Source organism: Thermobia domestica, chromosome 2 (genome assembly GCF_964235325.1).
Source record: "Thermobia domestica chromosome 2, izTheDome1.hap1.1, whole genome shotgun sequence".
NCBI classification, from domain to species: Eukaryota; Metazoa; Arthropoda; class Insecta; order Zygentoma; family Lepismatidae; genus Thermobia; species Thermobia domestica.
Window position 1 is genome coordinate 203672643 of NC_137455.1, and position 21729 is coordinate 203694371.

General features: G+C 35.3%; 1 protein-coding gene across 1 annotated transcript in view; it reads left to right on the forward strand.

Moving 5' to 3' along the window:
* Positions 1-21729, forward strand: part of LOC145678365 (unconventional myosin-Ie-like) — a 327951-nt gene that overhangs the window by 295162 nt on the left and 11060 nt on the right. Inside the window, exons 18-22 of the mRNA XM_081748425.1 lie at positions 4639-4794; positions 6673-6812; positions 10585-10733; positions 13459-13713; positions 18217-18409. Of these exons, the coding sequence (XP_081604551.1) occupies positions 4639-4794; positions 6673-6812; positions 10585-10733; positions 13459-13713; positions 18217-18409 (893 nt within the window). The remainder of the gene's footprint in view (positions 1-4638; positions 4795-6672; positions 6813-10584; positions 10734-13458; positions 13714-18216; positions 18410-21729) is intronic.

Here is a 21729-nt window from a genome sequence, read left to right on the forward strand (position 1 = left end):
AGCCAAGGTATACGGCGAAACTGTTACACGTTAATAATTTTTAAACTAAAGGTATTGTTTTGCTCAGCGAGTAGTTGAAATCAGATTTAAATGATATTAAAATGTACTTTATTTATTTTTTTTTTTTATTTTTTTGTCAAGTTACAGGAAATATATTTCGATAGTCGAACCAAAGGAAGGGATAGAAAACCATCTATCAACGGCATCATACCTAGTGTTACTGTCTGCTTTACTACGCCATCCAATGATATTACACCTTATTTGTATAATATGTCGTCCGGTTGTATAAATGTTCAGTGTTGTCCTTTGTGTTAGAGAAGAAACACCTCATCTAGTTCTTTTCCATGTGGTAAGGTGCCAAGAACCGACGACACGTTGCCACGTTGGATAGCAATAGATATGCGTTGAATTAGGAAAGATGTTGAACGAATATCTCCAGTAATGATAGAAATGCGTCTGCCTACTTCTCTAATAAAATCAAGGCTTCAAGGCTTGCAGATCTTCAAGCACCATTAGTATCGATGGCAATTGGAGCAAAAATAAATTTATTGAAGAGGTTGTTATATTTCCTTTGCTTTTCTACTTCTCTACGACTATCAACAGCCCCAGCATTCATAACAGCTAAAGGGAGACTTGAATGGGCAAATGTATCTGAACACGTAAAGTCCCATACTAGTGATTTGCCTTTCAACCAAGGAACTAATGTCATGCCATCAGGTCATTTACCATCTGAATGACATCCTGAAGGTTCACGTATGGAAGGAATTCCAGATGTGATAAGGGCTCGTAAAATGATATCATTCACAGAGGAGTGTCTAGCGTGTCTACCCATGCTTTTCATGCATGAAAGGCCATGCAGGCCACGTTGGTTAACTTGAGCCCCGAAAGCTGGACAGCGATGTCGCACACAAATATCTGCAGCTAATCTTAAGGCGACAGAGATTCGAAATGCCTCATTAGTCATATGAAGACCTAATGGTGGGGAGGGTATTGCATTCAACCATGCCCCAGCATGTATGGATGAAGCAGCACGAATCCTGGCTTTATCCTCTGGAGCAATAACTGACTGTAAGAGAAGTTCATGAAAATGCGCTGCAATTGGAGTGTACCAAGATGCCTGAGAACCTCTTTTGTTAATTTCGGGAAGATCTGTATCTGTTAAATTTTTCCATTTGGTAGAGCCTTCTTGAACTGTGCCATCTGGATCTAGGTGGTAACCTTGCGGAAGAAGAGCCTCGACTAAACGAAGAGATCCGTGGTAGGACGCTAAAAAGGAAGGAATCGCCATATCCATGGATCGCCGAATACCAAGACCCCCTAATCTCACAAGTAAGGATGCTTGAATCCAAGATTCGTCGCTTAAGGAGCAGTTTAAAATTGACTCCAGACCCATTTTAAGGATGTGATCATATTTCTCCAGTAGTGGAGTCTCATTCCAAGATGGAAAGCATCGTAAGAAGTAGTTTAAACGAGGGATCGTCAAAGAGGCACGTAGAAGAAAGAAAGCTGCTATCTGCTTATTTCCAGCGCCATGTGACAATAGTCTGGTTCGCGCTTATCTAGGCAAGGACCTTCTCTAGCGGAGGAAATATGAAACAATCATGGGTACAGTGACGTGTAGTTCCTGGTTTTAAACTTCTGCTCGGTTACTACAGTTTTACTTATTACTACGTAATAAACTGGGTTACACTTATATATTGTTTAAGTACAAGTGGTTACATATATTTTATTACATATATCATTTATATATTGTATATATAGAGGAACAGATCATTTCCTGGTGTACTGGTAGCCATTCGTCTGCTCTCTGAGCAGGTTTGATAAGCCTCGCCTACCAGTTACTACAATCATCTTTTAGTTTCTTTTTCCATATAAGCATGAAAATTCAAGGTTTTTAAAAGCAGAAACGAAAGAGGGCAATGGAAATTGACAAAATATACACTTCGCGGTACTTTCCAAAAACATGAGTACTCCTATTTATTCTAACTATTAATATCAATTACTGCATACTTCATCTGGTACTCCTGCTTGAAAAACCAGCATCTTTCATATAGTCTCACTGCGCCAGAGAGTAAAGTTCCTGTTTTTCGTTAAAAATGTTTGTTTGTGTTTGTTTAACAGAAACGCTAGCTAAGCCCCTTGTGTTATAGTTAGTCCTTCATAACTGTTGACATAATCACGAATATCCTTTATAATGGCTTTTGTATCTATTTTTAGTCATTCAACTGGCGACAACACTCTATTCCATTTCACTGGGAGTTGCGTATTTTATTTCTTCCAACTTCAGTGTGGGGTTCTCTGTATTGACCTGTCTCTTGAAACACACTTTTCTACGCGTTGGAAATAGACCCTTTCCTCTCTTTCAGGTGATGGTTGGCAACCTTGTACTGTATCCCATAACCCATGCTTATAGCAGAAGTGGTTGCACCACAATCTAATAAGGGATTTACCGCTTGAGCCTATATTAAATTGATTTCGTAATGTCATCATATTATTCCTACTATTGGATCATCATTAGTGTTCAAAAGGTTATCAAAGGTTGTATTTGACTCTTTAAATACACCTTTCTCCCTTCTTTCTTCAATTGCTTCATTACTAGACTTAATTCTCAAAAGGCTTTTAATTTTCTGGCATCTTTCCAACCATAATCGATAATTTTGAGTTTCTAAAGATTCTTGTATTTCCTTATCTTCTAAAATATAAAGACAATTACTGTTTACGAGTATACACAGATTTTTTTTTTTTTTTTAATTTATAGCTTGGAGACTTTATTCATTTATTTCCGATATTGTCTCGTACATTTCTTTGAGATTAGCAACCTTCGAACTGCTTGTGTCATAAGTTTCCAGCACTTCCAGTTGTTCTTCCGGGATGTATGCATTATTTCCCCTGTTTACGTTCTGGTAATTGATTGAGGCATTTCTTCTTGAACCGCACTGTGTCTTGGAATTATTCTGTTGATTCTCAAAAGAATACCTCTCAGATCGAGGTGAGCAACCTTCTCGTCTACGGTTGGAACTGGAAGTTGAGTTGTTGTTTCCATTTGTCCTGCTTTTCAACCTTTTTCTTTGACTCCGTGTGTACAGAACTTGCAAATGAATGTTCCTTCGGTTAGTTTTACGAGGACGGGTATAATTTCTTTTGTCAGTTGACACATGCAACATGTTAAGATTTCTGCGTTGTTAAATTCTTTCTCATGATTTGAGAATTGAACCTCGCTCACGACCGCCAATAATTCTGTGAGAGACTTCGGTTTGGCCGTAATAATTATAGGAAAAACGTATTGAGGGAGTTTTTAGGTAAACATTCTTCCATCAGGGGGTCCAACATAGAAACTTGACGGAGAATATTTAAGAGAAGCTCTGAGGGATTTCTGTGCAACTTCCGATCAAAGTGGCTGATAAGATTAGTACGCAGTGTAACTCAAATATGTTTCTCGAAACAGGGTCACAAACCGTTGATAAGTTGTGATCTTGTGTCGCATTAGTTTAAATCCTTGTAAGGCTTGTCCTTTTAAAGTTCTGCTTATAAATGACAAGCGTGCGTCATTCAGTAAGCCAGTTAGAGCAAAATAATTACCAAGGTCACTGAGGAAGTTGTACGTTTGTGCTTCGTCCTCAGTACCTTGATAACCAGGGAAGCTTAAGTCACGATAAAATATTTGCAATGTCGCGAATCAGGAAAAATTTATTTACTTGGTCTTAGGAATTATGGGGAGAGCCAGTGAAATCAATACCAGAATTTCAGTGGGAACTCTAAATTTTATAAAACACATACGTTTATGTATAAAACATATGAAAAGCTAGCATGGATTGGCAACAAAGGCAAAAGACTAATGGCATTAAATAATGACTAATAAGAAAATACATACATATTAATAAGTTTATTTAAATACTGCGATCTTCAAATGCACAACTAATGTGAAGTCTTATATCATAAAGTTGTGATGATGTACAGTAATTTTTACCCAGTCGATTATTATTATTATTATTATTATTATTATTATTATTATTATTATTATTATTATTATTATTATTATTATTATTATTATTATTATTATTTTGAGGGGGAATTTACCGCAAGTGTAAGTAACCACTATTCTTTTTTTTTTGAAGAAGTTAAGTTTCACAATTTCCCAAAATAAAATCTTCAATTCTCCTTCATTATGCTCTTATATTAACCGAAACAGATTGCTAAATGTAAGTTCGTGGAGGTGAAATAATGATAAAATAGTAGGAAACGCATCGGAAAGCTGATAAGGTTTGAAATCGGACCGCACCAAAAGTAACGATTTCCGTAGTCTACCTAAGTTTTACACTTCACCTATAGAACGCAGATATAAGCCGCTGATGCCCATTTTCTTTGTTAATGGTAAGGATAGCGCCTGATTCTATTATCATTCTAGAGAGCTGAAAGAGTTAAAAACAAATCTGCCTATATATGTGACAATCTAATATGACAAATTAGTATATATATTGGAGCATATATGATCAGTGAAACATAGATTATCTGATCTATAACTTAATTTCAAGTGGGTATCAAACCTATACACGAAATATAATCAAGTATTTTAGATAAGTATGGTATTCTTATGATTGATACTTTTTACTTAATTGAGATTTTTTTACTGTTTTTCAGCATACGAGGCGCGACCTTGTCTTAACCGGACGTGCTCTTTATCTCATTGGAAGAGAACAAATAAAAAAAGGTCCCGAGAAAGGAAAATACGTGGAAGTCGTGAAGAGAAAACTGGAGTTCGAGAACATCAGCGATGTGTCACTGAGTACTTTTCAGGTATCTTTTACCATTTTAATGTGAAGAATTAAAATACTTAGAACTCATTAAGGTGGATCAGTGATTGCTTTTGTAGTTTCTGTTATATCTCCGGACTCCTTGTTTGGTTTAAATACTTGTTTCTTTCACGACAGTTATGTAAATCTGCATATATTTAAAAGTAAAACTCTGTTGAGTCGTGTGTACCTGATTCGTTTTCTTACCGATGGTCGTTTCGGTGTTTACCTAGTACAATACTTACAAGTCGATAGATATTATTATTCGTCTTATTTTATTTGTTTGTGAATCTTTTCCTGCGCAGCCGTCCATGGAAGTATGTTACATCCATGAGAGAGTAGTATTTATTCGCACCATCCCTTAATGTACACATAGCGAACGTAAGTACATATACTAAATAAACCTTAATTCGCTTCATACATGCTCAGTGGTAGAGCGTTCATTTCTGGTTCATGGGGTCCTTAGTTCGATTCCAGCTCGCACCAAGTGAAGTTTATGGTGGGCAAACACCATATGCGTGGGTTTTCTCGGGGTTCTCCAGTTTTCTCCCACTTCCTTCATTCCACCATTTCATTCATTTCTCATCATCGTCGTCTCCTTTAGCCTCTCCGGTATAACCATGGGACGTAAAACTTAAGATTTCATTTCATTTTTCGCTTCGTATACCTAGGAGCGCCGAGTTTTGAGTATTAGTGGAGGTGTTCTAATTCACAGTTCACAACAGAAGTGATCTAGGACGTTATACCATAGGCTTAGCGGGGTTCACAGACCATTCCCAAAAATTTTTGAAACTTGTCTCTCCTGAAAATGCAGTTTCAGGTATTTTTGAATGAAAAAATTGAGTTTTTGTAGAGTGGAAAATATTCTTGAATGAGAGTATGGCGATGTAATCAGAAAGATTCTATGGCTCTAACCCCTATCTTTGCTTCCGTCACGCCATTCTTCACGGGTGGTGTAAGAACGTTTCGCTGTACTTCCTTTCTCCCTTTCCGCTTTAAAGTCGGGCCCTACCACCATTTAAGAAATGCAGCGAAAGATTAGAATTTATCTCTGCTTTCCTTTCTTCTCTTTTCTTATTTTCTTCTCTCAGTTTTGGTGCTGAGCACATCACAAAAATTCTGGGTGTGCTTTAGCACCAGAGCACTTCCGGAGTTGGCGCCCCTTCCTATACTTGTTAAATATTTTAATTATTCGATCACAGCATTAACATGCCTTTTTGTAATAGGAAACTAAGAAAATAGATTTTTGCTTCTTCGATACTTTTTCTCATTTGTGCTTGAATACAGAAGGTATTATTGTTGAAGTGAAATATTATGTATAATTATTACAGTGTTCAGCAACTTTTTAATTTTTCATTACTATTATTAATTAATTAAATAATTTTTATTTATTTTTTTATGTACGAAGCTTCAATTATGCATAGGGAAGTGTCAAATTTTATACAATATTTTAGTTCTAAAGGTGACCAGTAATAGTAAACTAGTAATTCGCCTGATTTAGTTGTGTAAAATGTTAACTTAAGAATGGAAAGAATTTAATCCTACCAGCAGTTATGTTTGTTGTTGATTACCAGGAATGAGTGTGGAGAGGCGCCACAGTTCAAAAATAATTATCTGGTACATTTATTCCTTCTACAGCTATCAAGAGTATTTGCATTGATTGAGTTTTAGCTTCGATATATCGGATAACTTCTTGTAATTGGCTGGTAACCAAAAACATGCATAAGAAAATTGATTTTGTATATGATAATGATTTTGTGTGTGTGTGTGAAATATGTATTTTAGGCTGATAAAATATTACCAGTTTCATGAGCACACATTTTAAAATAATACTTTCTTAAAACGTATCTCTTTTACTCTTACAAAGAATTTTTTTCTCTAGGATGATTTTGTTGTTATTCACATGAAGAATGACTACGACAGCCTTCTAGAGGTTACTTTCAAGACTGAATTCCTCTCTCTACTGAATAAACAGTACAAAACAAGATTTAATCGCGATTTGAACATTAGGTTTTCAAACAGGTAAGTTTTCTTTTTCTTTGTTTTTATGTATTTATTTATTTATTAACCTCGATAAGACCCGCGTTCTACATGGTAGGACACTTCGTACGGTACAACATACCATTTCGTAGATATTTTGCAGTTTTTTCCTGATAGGTGATAGGCACGCTAAATTTCCGAATAGGCTTTGTCGTGTGTGTAGTTATTTTCGTGCGTTCAGTGCATCGCGTGGTGTCTGTGTAGCAAGTCTTTAGTACGCAACCAAAAAGTGTAATGGATTTCCATAGTTTGTGATTGAAAAGGAAAATTTTTATAGTAATAATGCATTTGCATCGAATATAGGCAAAGAGATATAGAGGTCGCCGGGCTTATAAGGATACATACGGTAATTTATATATTGCAGAAACTACTATTTTGCAACTGAATGAACTGTTGCGTATTTTAAGTTGAATGTTTTGATATTTTACTCGAGGAGGACGGTCTGCCATCTGATGTTAATGGTGTTGATGTAAGATTTTTTACCTCAAAGTAGTGCTTGTGATGAAGTCAAACGAAGATTCTGGAGACGAAGTATCACCAATATCGACAATTACCAGAAAGTCAGTTACAAGCAGAAACAGAAGCAGATATATACGCACTTCAGCATTGTGATGAAGTAGAATACCGGACGTTGCTCCTAACTCCCAAGAAAAGGATAAGAAAAAGTATTCATGGACACAGGCTGGTTTTGAAGAAATACCAACAGAATGGTCTGTGAAGTGAAGCGAATTATTTATCTTCGACAACGTATTTTGAACTTTTTCTTTCTTTTTTTGACCGTGAGTAGTTGAACTTTTTGTAAATAATAGCGTAATCTCTATGCAGCAAAAAGGAACCTTCTGGAAGTTATGTCAAAAGAAGAAATAAGGAATTTTATTAGTGTTGTGTTACTTAGTGATTGTGTTGATATTTCCAGAAGATTTATACAGTTGGAACAGATCGCTGATACCCGCATTGAGCTTGTTGTAAATGCTCTCTCTTTCTCGTAACAGATTCAATTTATGATACCCATTTTATACATGTGTCACAAGGTCACAACAACAACCTGGACAAAGAAGATAAGTTTTCGAAAATACGTGGTGAAGAAGGCGATAAACATCCTGTTGGAACTCAAGTCGTTTCGAAATATGAAGAAAGTTAACGAGCTTTAGGCAATTTTAATTTCTACATTTTTCGATAATTATTTCATGTCTTTTTAGCTGCTATCAGAAGTTCAAAATTTAAATATAAAAAGGACGGGTACCATAAGTGAAGATCGTACAAGAGGATGTCCTCTACCAAAGAATACAAAAGAGACAGCGAGAGCGATGATTTGTCGAATTCTGTTCAATAAATAAATAAATAAATAAATAAAAATAAAAAAATAAAATATATAAGTAAAGAAAAATCGAAACATACTGGCAGAGTAGAATGACGATAACATTATTACAACGATCTCAAACGCATTGACAGTGTATCCAACACATGATTTTTCTAGATTTTCACAAAAGGAGAATAAACTGATTTGTGTGCTACAACCACACATTTCTATGTGTATAACAAAAACATGGAAGTTGTAGTCAAAATATTGCGTTGTATTTTGTTGTATATCTATTAGTGATAAAGAATGGTATTTCAGGCTTTTGTGCCTTTTGATTGATGTTTCAGTACAAAATGCTTGGCAGTTGCTCAGACTTCATGGTGGTAATCTCGACCAGCTAGCTGTCTGGCCTAATATTGATTGTTCACTGTTACGAAGAAATTGTCATTATCGAAATCCAGAGCTAGACCATCGAAAGACCTCAAAGAAGAAATTTGTGATGATGGTATTGACTATTAGGTACTCCGTCAAACAAACGGGCGAGATGTAGACTATGCCACACAAAAATCACAACTCTCTGCTTGAAAGGTAACATAGGATTCCATGTAAGATGTTTTCTGAACTATTGCACTAAAGTATAAACAAATCAAAGTGTTGATTACAAGAAAGAATTCTATTTGCATTGTCCAATAGTATATAAAACATAAGTATCAAGTAATTATTTACAATTTTTGTGAGCTTTTTCACAAATTACCACTGTATGAAACAGGGTAACCATAGTTTGTAAAATATATAATCAAAATACGATAAAGTAAAAAGAAATTTGTATTACATTTCATCAGGATTTTTTTTTTTTTTTTTTTTTTACAAATAAACAACTGGCTTGTAATTGAATACAAGACAAACAGTTTTTTAGTTTAGTGTATTATACGCAAAATTAGGTACCCCTAGAGAGCCTGGCAACAATATAATGAAACGTAGAAAATGCGTATAGTACTATATAAGAATTGCAAACTGCACTAGTGACCGTATATAAAGCCGACGTCCTTGTGAGTTCTTCAAAAATGTCCTTTGTTACGCTCATTGTTAAAATAAATAATATATAATCAAAAATGCAAGAAAAAATCCTCCCTATCTAGATTAATACGCATTTGAATAAAGTGTAATATAATAGCTATTTTTTCTTTTCATTCGTAATATGCTTCAGGGGTTTCTTTGTGGCCGAAAGATTAGTGTTTGGTGCTGGGAAATCGGGTACAATTTCCATTGAGAGCTCATGTGGTTCGGGTATCATGTTAAGCTGTAAGTTCACGTCCTATATAGCTGAAGTGCTGAGCGGGATTCTAAACACCAAAAAACTCACCAACCACAATCCATTACAACTGAATCCAAGAGAACATTTAAGGGCGTGATAACTCTTAAAATTAGGAACAAACAGAATTAACTAGTCTTCTTTCTATCGTAACTTTTCCGTAGAGTGTCATTGAGGTAATCCTGGTGACAACTGGCACAAAGGATTGATCAAATGACTTAACGGTTACGAAATACTAGTAGGTTACTTAACTTCATTGTTATCAGTCTCCTTCACTTTTTTTTATTGTAATTTTTGTGACAGTGTAAAATCTTTGTTGCTCATTATTCAATTGCTTTTCTTCAGTTTGGAGCTTGATTATTACGAAGAGGAGTTAGCTCGTTTTGGCTATTTTCAAGGCTAATCAGTATGGAGTGTTAAGTAGAAAAAATGAACACTTCCGACACATTTTACTCTTCAAGTTTAATCGAAGATTTAGTGCTGCAAAAACCCGAATTCTCAAGCCCAATTCTGAAGTCAAGCAGTGCCGAATTTACTAAGTATGTAAATGAGTGACCACTGGAATAAACCAGATGACATTGGTAGTGCATTGTTAATCCGGTTCATGTGATCAAATGAGGATCTGTCTCAAAGAAGAATTAAACTTTGGTCTAAAAATTTCAAGAACAGCAGCAGTTCGACTAGCAATGTGTTGACTATACATTCGTCAATCAACAATTGCTCGCTGTTCGGCTTAAACCCTTCTTACCAGGAATATTACGGCATTGAAAAGAATGGGTAAACTTAGCTGGGTCAAACGAAAATCCTGAGTATGATGTATTAATTGTGAAATTCAGATTGTATTAATGTCGAGGACTACGAAAGTAATTAAAGGGAAAAAAATGACGAGAGATTCTGATAGACATCCGAAGTGATCACAAAAATATATCATTTTTTTTTTTTTTTAAATGAGAGTTCTTAAAGGTAATGATAAATTCTGGTACGTACGTAATATACTCTACATATATGCATAACAAGGCTTGTTTTAAGTAGTTATAAATTAACTGAATGTATATATATAAAGGTTAGTTTTAAGTATGATACATACTTAGTTGACTGTATGTTACATATGTGTTTATAAGTGATAAAATTGACAATTTCAGCCTGGAGTTCAAAGTGAAGAAGGAAGGTTGGGGAGGTGGAGGAACAAGACAGGTGAAATTTTTCGAAGGTTCAGGAAATCTAGCTGTACTAAAACCTTCAGGAAAAGTCCTCAACGTCTTCATTGGCTCAGGCCTCTCTAAAGACTCTAGTAAGTTTTTTTTTTATTATTATTATTATTATTATTATTATTATTATTATTATTATTATTATTATTATTATTATTATTATTATTATTATTATTATTATTATTATTATTTCAAAGTAACCAAAACAGTTCTTGCCGTTGTATAGCACTGATAAAGAAAGAGCAATACAGTAAACAGTACGTACCTTTAGGTTTCGAGGTAATGTTCATCAGCATCCAACACCTTTTGTGAACGTTGCTGCAGCTGCACCATACCCTGGTGATCGCTGTTGTGAGTGCAAAGAAGTCCGCGAGTGCGACCTGCAGGACTCCCTTATTTGCGAAGGATCTCCCACGGAAGTGGTTGTTGAGGAAATGAAATAGGTGGCAATCTGTCGGCACAAGCTACAGTGAATTTGGTGCATGGCACAAATATCTCTCGGGCAAGTTGCTGAAGGGTCTCCCTTATCCTCTTTGCCACGTGTCGCTTGATGTTGTCCTGCAGGAACAGCACACCCTTGCGATTCAGCAATGCCAGCTCCCTCTACCGCAATACACGATGTACCCTATCCAACTGCTGAGAGTAGAGGATAGCAGTGATGGTCTAACCAGATAGAAGGAGCTCGTATTGCACCACTTGCAGGTATTCTATCATACAGAGAGCATAAGCTTTCATGGGTGCGGAGGTGGTCTTGAGGTGTGAGGAACAGTGCCATGTTGCGACAACCAGTCTGGTATGCTTGAGAGTGTCATAGGGAACCCAATTTTCATCAGTGAACAAGCGCTCAAAGATAAATGTGTTCAGGTGCTGAGTGATCAAGGAGAAAGAGGTCACTCGTTGTTTCGTGTTAGCTGCTGACGACGTATGGGGTACCCACTTGTGTAACTTATATAATTTCCCCATCCCATGCAAGAAAGTCTGACTGTCATCAGAGGCGTATAATACAGTGAAATTCAGTGGGTGAATATATCCGACTGGGTCTAAAGTCTTTCGGCGGCGAAAGACATGAACAGCAAGATCGTCTGCTAGGTGTCATCGCAAAATTTCCAAAGTGTAAGGCTACGGTTGGTAGGTAATTAAATAATTAACGCACTGACAATGACTACTGTTACGTTCGAAATATATATTTTCTTAAATCGTCATATAAACGAGATTTTTGCTGTTCCTGTTGTCCTCTTTTCTGTTTTATAACACGAGACGAAGATTGAGTATTGTTACCCACCATCGCCATGGAACTGTGCATTCTACAATTTCAAATGAGCAGGGTCGGCGCGCGATCACATACGCATGCGCAGTAAATACTGTATGTCGAATTACGGATGAGGTTGATATAAAGCTACATCTTTTGTTAAATATTATACATATTGCGTTTATTATCACAAAATGCAGGATAAATTCCGATATTTTTATTTGAAATTATTAGTTTAGTAGGGATTATATTGCGGTAGGATACTAGTGCAGTGAGACCAACAACCAATCACTGATCACCAATTTACTAGTAGTCAGGTGGATTTGTTTACATCTACTTTTTTTCTAAGGCTGGAAAGAGTTTAGGGTCGAGCTGGAGTCTTTAGCTTGCCGCGCTAGAGGGCTGCCATTACACCACCGAGTGAGTCCTTTGTCAAACTAGTTACACTTTTGTACGATAAGCTGAGAAACGCTTTCGATTCCGATCAATCAGTATTTTTACTCTTTAAATTACATTTGAGTAAAGTCATTCATTCTACTAGGTAGTATTTTGTCAGAGATGACACCTAGAACAATCGTAATAGCATTTATAAATTTATCAGTTATGTGGATTATTTCTGTATACACTTTCCTACAAAAATCCCAGAGATACTAACCCAATCCGGCTGCCATGATCATCATATTGTTTAGGATAACGATTGAAAAGTGTGTTCTCATACAATAAAGTGATGTTTACCTAGGCCTTAATTTTGAGAGGATTCAATTTAGAGTCGTCTACAGAAAAACACTTTTTGGCCTCTTCAATCATATTTTGAAGCGGCTTTTACGAAAAGAAAGAAAGAAAGAAAAAAAAAAAAGATCTGGAAAAGCGATTTAACTAGGTCCCAACACTCATTTTAGCTAGACCATTTTAGGGACGTTTGTAGGAAAAAAGTTCTTTTCAGGGCAGAGATCTGGGAGACGCCTAGAGTTTTTCAACAGCTCACACAATTTTAATGAAATTTGGTGAACACCTGTGAACAAGAGAGAATGGTTTAGTTGGAGCATACTTATTTAATACCTCATTTAGATCCGTCTGTAGGAAAAATATACTCGCATCTTGAAAACGGTTCTGATGATTTTCATGAATTTGATTGAAGGCCATTTTCGAATGTGAGAAAGAGACGTGTGGGTTTCTTAAATATATGGAACTTTTTAGCGATTGAAAAATTAATTTGCTGAATATAATGATTTTGTTGGAATGAAGTAAATCAGTCATTTTCTCCTTATGTTAGGATATTTAGATCTCAACCCTGGGAGACGAGCTTTAGAAATTAACTTCATGTAAATTTATGTAGAAAGTTCTAAGTTTACAAAGTAGGGTGACTACAATTTTGGATGCTAGAAAGTTGTTTAAATAGGCCATAGACGTTATTTAGGAACAAATTCGATAATTTTTGTCTGAAATGATATGCATATTTTAAAACTTTATTAAACAAGACTCAGTTTTCCAGAAATTATCTATGAATTACGCAGAACCAATCTATTGTTCCTAACTAATTACAATATATTACTTTACAGGACCACAAGCAAGACGATCTGTGAGTAATGTGACTCGGAACTTACATGGAAGTAGGCATAAGCCTGTGTCGCGTGAGCGCTCAATACCAAGCAGAACTGCTCCTCAGGTACCACAAGGAATTGCGCCAGTACGTGCTGCACCAGGTATTCCAGGGCAAAGACCATCTGGTCATATCAGGCCCCCACCACCACCAAGTGAACCTGCACCGCCAAATCAACCAGTTCTGAGACCAAATTTCAGACCACCTGCTCAAAGTAAGTATTGAGATATACAAATCTTAGGATAGCGTTCAAATGAGAGCAATACATAGAATTAACTGGTTATAATCTTTTAAAATTGTAAAAGTTTTGTGGTCATTTAAAAATGAAAGCAAATATTTGATTTTAAGGTTTTTATTATTCGTTTCATTGAGAAACTCATTGAAAATTCCTGTTGCTTATATAAGGTTCTTATTCTTCTTTGGTAAAAAATGTTGTATTCATTTATTCATGCTTATGTCAGATTCATCATAAATTGTCAGTTAACCAAAATGATATGGCTCGGTTATATTGCTTAATAAAATTAAAGTTTATCTAAAGTACTCTTACAAATTGTTTTCTGCTTTATAAGAAAATTTACATAATACTAATAGATGATGAATGTAAGTACACACATTAACATTGAAAGTAGAATTAAAGAACGTATTCATGATAAAAATATTTTGTCGCCTTTCCCTTTTAAGCTTCTTTAAACACTTAGATGAAAGCAGACCTCAAATTCACTACTTCAAATTGGTTCACAAATCAAAATTACTAACAGAAAGAACAAGCCTTGAAGTTTATTGTATTAATCATAAGAAACCTTTTATATTTCCTTGACCCATACTTATATAAGTAACTTTTTATGATACAGTTAATAACTTAATTAAAACTTTAACTACGATTATTTTACAAAATAAAATTATTGATTTTTTAAAGAAAGATAAAACATACATTTTACCATTATTTAACATTTAAAACACAGTTCTGACCAGAACAAAATGAATTATATTAATAACTATACGTTTTTTTGTTACAGTTTCAAGGACCTAACATCCTCTTCATCAGACATTTAGAAAAGACAGATGACAGCAAATCTTCCTCAGCCGTTAGTTAGCTAGCATATTCATTTATATAATTTTTAATTGTATATTTACTTCATTATTGAAAATTAAGTTGTTGTTAAATATTGTTACATATATCCATCAATGCACTGAGCAAACAGACACACAAATACAGAAACACTAATTGAAATACAAAATAATAAGCTACATAATGTAGATAAGTAGGAAAAACACGAATAGGATATTTTGCATATACACAGAAAAAACTGAAAACACTAATAGATATTTAGTATACTGCTTAGGATAGTGAATTTCAAAATATACAGGGTATTCTCCTATATACACAGAAAATACACGAAACAATAACAGAAAAGCATGTGAAAGCCGAAAAACGAAACAATAACAGGAAATACAGGAAATAATAATGTGAATATACATATGATGATCTCTACAATTGCATTTTAATGCTTCATTTTATATTAATATTTTATAACAATAACAACAATGAAATTTAAACATGATTTCTAAGGAGCAAACGCAATTTGAATAAATATTATGTTACAGGTGGATAGATCAATATTTAAAGTTTAAACCTAAAATACTGTTAAATTTCTCTGAACGCTGATATGTTATTTTTATTATTCTATTATTCGCTTGTTTCTGTTGTACTAGAGAAGAAACACCTCCTCCAGTTCCCTTCCAGGCGGCAGCGTACCAAGAACTGACGAAACGTTGTCACGTTGAACCGCAATGGATATACGTTGGAATAAGAAGGATGCTGAACGAACATCTCCAGAAACGATAGATATGCGTCTGCCTACCTCTCTGATAAAATCAAGGCTTCTAGAACCCCCCATGCTCCACTGGTCTCGATAGCTATTGGAGCAAATATAAATGTATCGAGGAGATTATTGTATTTCCTTTCCTTTTCTGCCTCTCTACGTCTAGCAACTTCTCCAACATTCACAACGGTCAGTGGGAGGCTTGAATGGGCGAATGTGTCCGAACATGTAAAATTCCATACTAGAGATTTGCCTCTCATCCAAGGTATTAATGTCATGCCATCAGATCGTTTACCATCGAAACGAAAACAGCCTGACGGTTCACGAATCGAAGGAATTCCTGCCGTCGTGAGGGCTCGCAAAATGATGTCATTAACAGATGAATGTCTGGTGTTTCTGCCTATGCTCTTCATGCATTAGAGGCCATGCAGGCCGCGTTGGGTAACTTGATCCCCGCAAGCTGGACAGCGATGTGGCTCACAAACAGCGGAACCTAGCCTTAGGGCTACTGCGATTCGAAAGGTTTCATTAGACATGTGAAGACCTAATTGGGGAGAAGGTAATGCATTTAACCATGCACCAGCATGGCGAGATGACGCAGCAAGAAGTCTAGCTTTATCCTCTGGAACAGCAACGGATTGTAAGAGAAGTTTATGGAAATGTACTGCTATTGGTGCCTGAGAACCTCTTTTGCTGATTTCTGGAAGGTCCGTATCTGTTATATTTATCCATTTGGTAGAGCCTTCTTCAACTATCCCATCTGGGTCCAGGAAGGAGAGCCTCGATTAAACGAAGGAATCCGTGGTAAGATAGTAAAAAGGTAGGAATCGCCATATCAACGGTTCGTCGAATTTTTAATTGTTGTTTTTATATATAAATTTAAATTTGTAATATGTAACAATATCATATTAATACATTGTTAATACATGTTAATTGTCAATGCAATTTTATAATTATATTGATATTTATATAAAATAATATAACATAGGTTTGGAATTATTCAAATTGCACTAATATCCTTTATGTACTTTTCTTTTTACTTTTCTATAACTTCTAATAATATCTCCCATTGCTCATGTATATTTATACCACTTGTCCAGTTCATTAAGTTCTCCTCTTGTTCTTTCTTTATTCTTCTCGTTTCTTTTCACTTCCTAATAATCTTTCTTTTTTCTCTTTCTAAACCTCTAGCCCCTTCCCAATCTATCGTATGTCCCGTTTCTTTTACATGTTTGTAAATAGCGTTATTTTCTCTTTTCATTCGAACATCATCTTTATGTTGTTTTAATCTGTCCATAAGTCTTTTTCCCGTCTCCCCTATGTATTTCATGTTACACTCACTACATTTCACTTCATAGATAATTCCTTCTTCTTCCTCTTCTATATTGCTTTCCCTCCTTTTCTTTTTCTTCCTTATACACTTCAACAACGTTTCTCCTCTTTTTCTGTGTGTCTCAATACCTCTTTCTCTTAATAACTTCTTTATTACTTCCGTATTTTCTCCTATGCTCTGAATTCCATACCATGTCTTTTTTTTCTTCTTTCTTTTTTATAATTTCTTCTTTTCTCTTTCCTTTTATCTGTTCTATCTTATATCCATTACTTTTAAGTTGTTTATATAACTTTTCCAAATCTTTCTTCCTTCCCTCTTCTTCACTATTGATGTTCTCTATCATCCTTTCCATGTTCCTAATAAAGTTCTTCTTAGTTGCTTTGTCTACATCACTTCTCCAGTGACAATAAATACCTGCCCAACACGTTTTATGATACCAACTGGTAATTACTTTCTCACCTTTCTTCTCTATCTTCATATCCATAAAATTTATTGATTTGTTTTCTTCTACTTCTAATTCTAACCTTATACCTTTTTCTTCGTCTTCTATGATTTCAACATATTTCTCCAGTTGATCCCTACTCCCTGTCCATATGCGTAAACAATCATATACATACCTGCTAAAAAAGATTAACTTTCCCTTTGCTTCTTTTGTCACTTTTTTCTCCCACTTGTTCATCACTGTTTCCGCTAAAACTGGACTCAGCTTGGATCCAATGCTTAGACCTTCTTTTATCCTTACTAATCTTTCTCCGATTATACAGTAGCTATTTTCCCATAACGTCTTAAGCGCTCTTATAACTTTTTCTTTTTTCCATTGACCTATAACTTTCCCTTCCATTTGTTCTTCTATCGCCCTTATAACATAATCTCTTTTTATACTTGTGAACATGGCTTTAACATCTACACTAAATATTAACGAGTCCTCCTGATTCCACTTAATCTGATCTAGCTTCTTCTTCAATTCTTCCGTGTTCTTAATTCTGTATGTCTCTTGCTCTTCTCTGATTTCTTCCATTATCTCTTAATTTTTCTTCTAGTGGTTCAAAATAGTTCAAAATAATTATAGACACAATATTAATATGATATTGTTACATATTACAAATTTACATTTATATATGAAAACCACAATTAAAAATTATATAAATGAATATAAAATCAAAAAAGAACAAAGTAGTCTTTTCTAAATGTCTGATGAAGAGGACGTTAGGTCCTTGAAACTGTAACAAGAAACGTATAGTTATTAATATAATTCATTTTGTTCTGGTCAGAACTATGTTTTAAATGTTATTGTGATTATCCAGAACCATGGAATATGTTTATTACCATTATTTAACATACATATTAAGTACGTATGCTGAATTTCGGTTTTTGGTGTGTTTATTAAAAGAAAAGTTTACTTTTTTAAAAAAAAAAAAAAAAAAAAAAGATTGTATCGGCACTTTATTATTCAACTAATTATTTATTTTTAACCTTAACTATGCTAAAACTGATATTTGATGAACTCCACCTTTCTATCTGTATATGTGATTCATTATCTAATCATACTATGTTGTTCTAGGCTCTGTGCAACACAAAACAAATTCTGTGTCACAGCCAAGTATAACTTCAACTCCAGGTAATATTCAACATAGGATTCCAGTGTTACCAAATATTACAGCTCTGAGGCCACCTAATCCTTCAAGCAATATTTTAAAACAGCCTGCGCCTGGAAATAATGATTTCATGCAGACTCCTGAAGCAGGCGTTGCAGGGTAAATATCTATTAATTGGGTATAATCATATGTTTGTCTCTCCTGTATAATAGATTTAAACATTTTACCACTTCGGCTACTCACAGCGAAAGTATAAAATTAAATTGGATTTATATTTATTGCGTCTTTCTCATGCAGATTGACATGGCAATTTACAGGAGCCATGAAGCTCAAACACCATGTTTTTTTCGTCATTCTATAGTGATCCTTCGTATTACTTGCAAAACCAAATGTTAGCAGAAGTTTTATAGACTTGATTTTGTCTATGTCAGCTACTTTATTTGTCTTTCTTTCTTTTAAAAATAATTTTTAAAAATACATTATTTATTTACTGAACAAATTCCCAGATACAGTATAACTTTGCCATTTTACACAGGGAAATATTAACAAAAGAAAGAAAGAGAAAAAAACCAATAACAACATAAAACAGTGTCAAAAAAGAGTGTAAAAGTAATATTATTCCGTCAAAACTAGTTTAATTGCTAACGGTTCGATATTCTGTGAAAAAGAGACCTCTGCTGTATAATTGCCAACCTAGGGCGAGCAAGATGGAATAGGTGGGTGTTATGCGGAAAGGGACACGTAAGGATAGTTCTTGAAGTAATGTTTCCGATCTTAAGTTTCCATTAATTAGTTATGAAGAAATTTCAGGTCAGAGATATTTCTGCGTACTCCCGGGGTCTGGATATTAAAATGTCGCAAGAGTTCTTTCTTAGATAATATTCGAAGTGCGGGAACACTAAGATGTACTATAGCGATAAAGAAATTGAGAATAGAATCAAGACTGGAGAGATGTGTAGGTGCTGCCATAGCCCATATAGGAGAACAGTATTCGATCTTAGGCGCTATTAGACTTTTATAAAAAGTTGCTAAAGATGAAGTAGTGCGTAGTTCAGTGAATCGAGAAAGATGCCTCATCATGCGCATTGAGTGCTCAGTGGTAGAGCGTTCACCTCTGGTGCTTGGGGTCCCTGGTTCGATCCCAGCTCGCGCCGTGTGGACTTTGATGTGGACAAACATCGTGCTCATGGGTTTTCTCGGGGTTCTCCCGTTTCTTCCCACTTTCTTCATTCCACCATTTCACTCATCTCTCATCATCACCATCTCCTTTAGCCTAACAGGCATAACCGTGGGACGTAAAGATTTCATTTCATAATTAGACACATGTTTCACCATTTTGATTAATATTTCCCCTTCAAGGGAAGAAAAACGATGGAGAAAAAGGAAGGGTTACAGTTGTTATTAGAGGATGATCATACCACGAAATTATTTAAGGTTATGGACATGAAATTTAGTATTTAGGCTTTTCATTTAAAATAATTAACGACACGTTTCAGCTTTTTTAAAAAATATTTTCCGTAGAAAGGAAGAAAACGAGGGATGCGCACAAGACGAGTCGAGACATAATTTTCCTGACAAAATTCGAGTCTAGACATCGCTCTTCCAATAGAGAAATATATATTTTTAGAGTCGAGACCACTTCTACAGCACGTTTTCGAGAGGAGACAGCCTCGAACCTTGTCTCGTGCGCATCCCTAACGGCGGGAAGAAAGAAATGAGCGTTGCAATTGTTATAATAAAACGCACATATCTCGAAATTCCTTAAGATTAGAGACATATTAGGAGCATGAAACTTGATGTATAAGCTCTTTATACAAAACAAGTGAACATGTGCCACAGCATTTCCGGAAATTCTGGTTTTAACGAGAGAAGAGAGGCAATCTGTATTTTTTCTAAATATAGATATATATATATATAAATGACTTCGAGATTGTCAGTCTCATCATCAGAGGAAACCGTGAACCATTTGAAATGAATGTTTGAATACAGTTTGCACTAGGACCGACGTGAGAGTTTTCATTTCACGTTGATTGAAATGTGTATTCAAAGGGGAAAATGAGTTTAAATTTTCTACAGAGAATAATGCCATAAACGTGTTCATGCCATGCGAAAAACGGAAGCGAAGTTGAAGTTATGAGATGCAAAACCTAGATCGATTAAATGCATGGGTCTACGGGTGAATTTCCCAGCTGATTGAAGATTAGTACTAAGTAAAGATGAACAACAAGAATTTTAGGAATGATCCAAAAAATTGATCAAAAGATTGCGATCTTGGCCAAGAATTTTAGGAATGATCAAAAAAGTACATCAAAAGATTGCGATCTTGGCCAAGAATTAGTTTTTGGATCAGGGGCCACAAAATTTTTGAACGGCCCCTAAATCGAGTTTACGTATTTTTAACGGAATAAGCACATCATACTGAGGAAATTGTTAGTTTTGATTTTGCTACACTGTATGTAATTCTCCACATATAAGGCGTACAAGAAAATGTTTGATTCAATGAAATATACTGAATTTTTTGGATCAAGGGCCATAAAATTTTTGAACGGTTCGTAAATCGAGTTTTCATATTTTACGGAGTAAGCACATCATACTGAGTAAATTGTTAGTTTGGTTTGGCTACACTATATGTAATCCTTCATATGTAAGGCGTACAAGAAAATGTTTCATTCAATGAAATAGTGTGTTTGAAAAAGAACTCCCTAGTTTTAATGTGTCCTAGAATCTGTACAAAGTGACATACACTATTCTAGTTTGTTGTGTTTGATTCATCAACTCTCCATGTTTGGCTCTCCTGCAGTTGGCAGGTCTGCTTGACCTTGAGATGGCATCAGTGCTGTTTTTTTCCTCTGTTTCCTCAGTCCAGGTAGGCGTGCAGTGCAGAGCAACTCAGCAACAATGTGCACTCCGCAGCAGAAAGCGCAGTGTGTTATATGGCTTGTGAAAACTAAATTAGTTATAACAGTGCAACGTAATTTTAGACGTCAGTATGGTGGTGAACCACCTACAACAAAAACTATCCGTCATTGGCTAAAGTCTTTCAAGGAAACCGGTAGTGTTTTAAAAGCAAAATCACCACATAGACCGAAAACTTCTAAAGATGTTGTTGAACAGATCCGTGTTTCTTGTGTTCGGAGCCCGAAGAAGTCATTGGCCAGACGCAGTTTACAATTAGGAGTGCCTAAAGGTACTGTGTATTATGATGTGCGTAAAAGCCTTAAGTTACGCGCCTACAAATTGCAACTGTTATATGAAATTAAACCTACTGATAAAATCGAAAGGCAGGGCTGGCCCAATACCTTAACCACCACGAGCGCAGACTTAACTCTAATGGACATTTTCTTTTGGGGCCACATAAAAAATGTTTACAGTGAAAACATCAGAGACATCAATCATTAACGGGAAAGAATCGTCGCGGCGGTTGGGACAGTTACACCTGAAATGTTGGTGAATACGTGGCGAGAAGTGTAATATCGTCT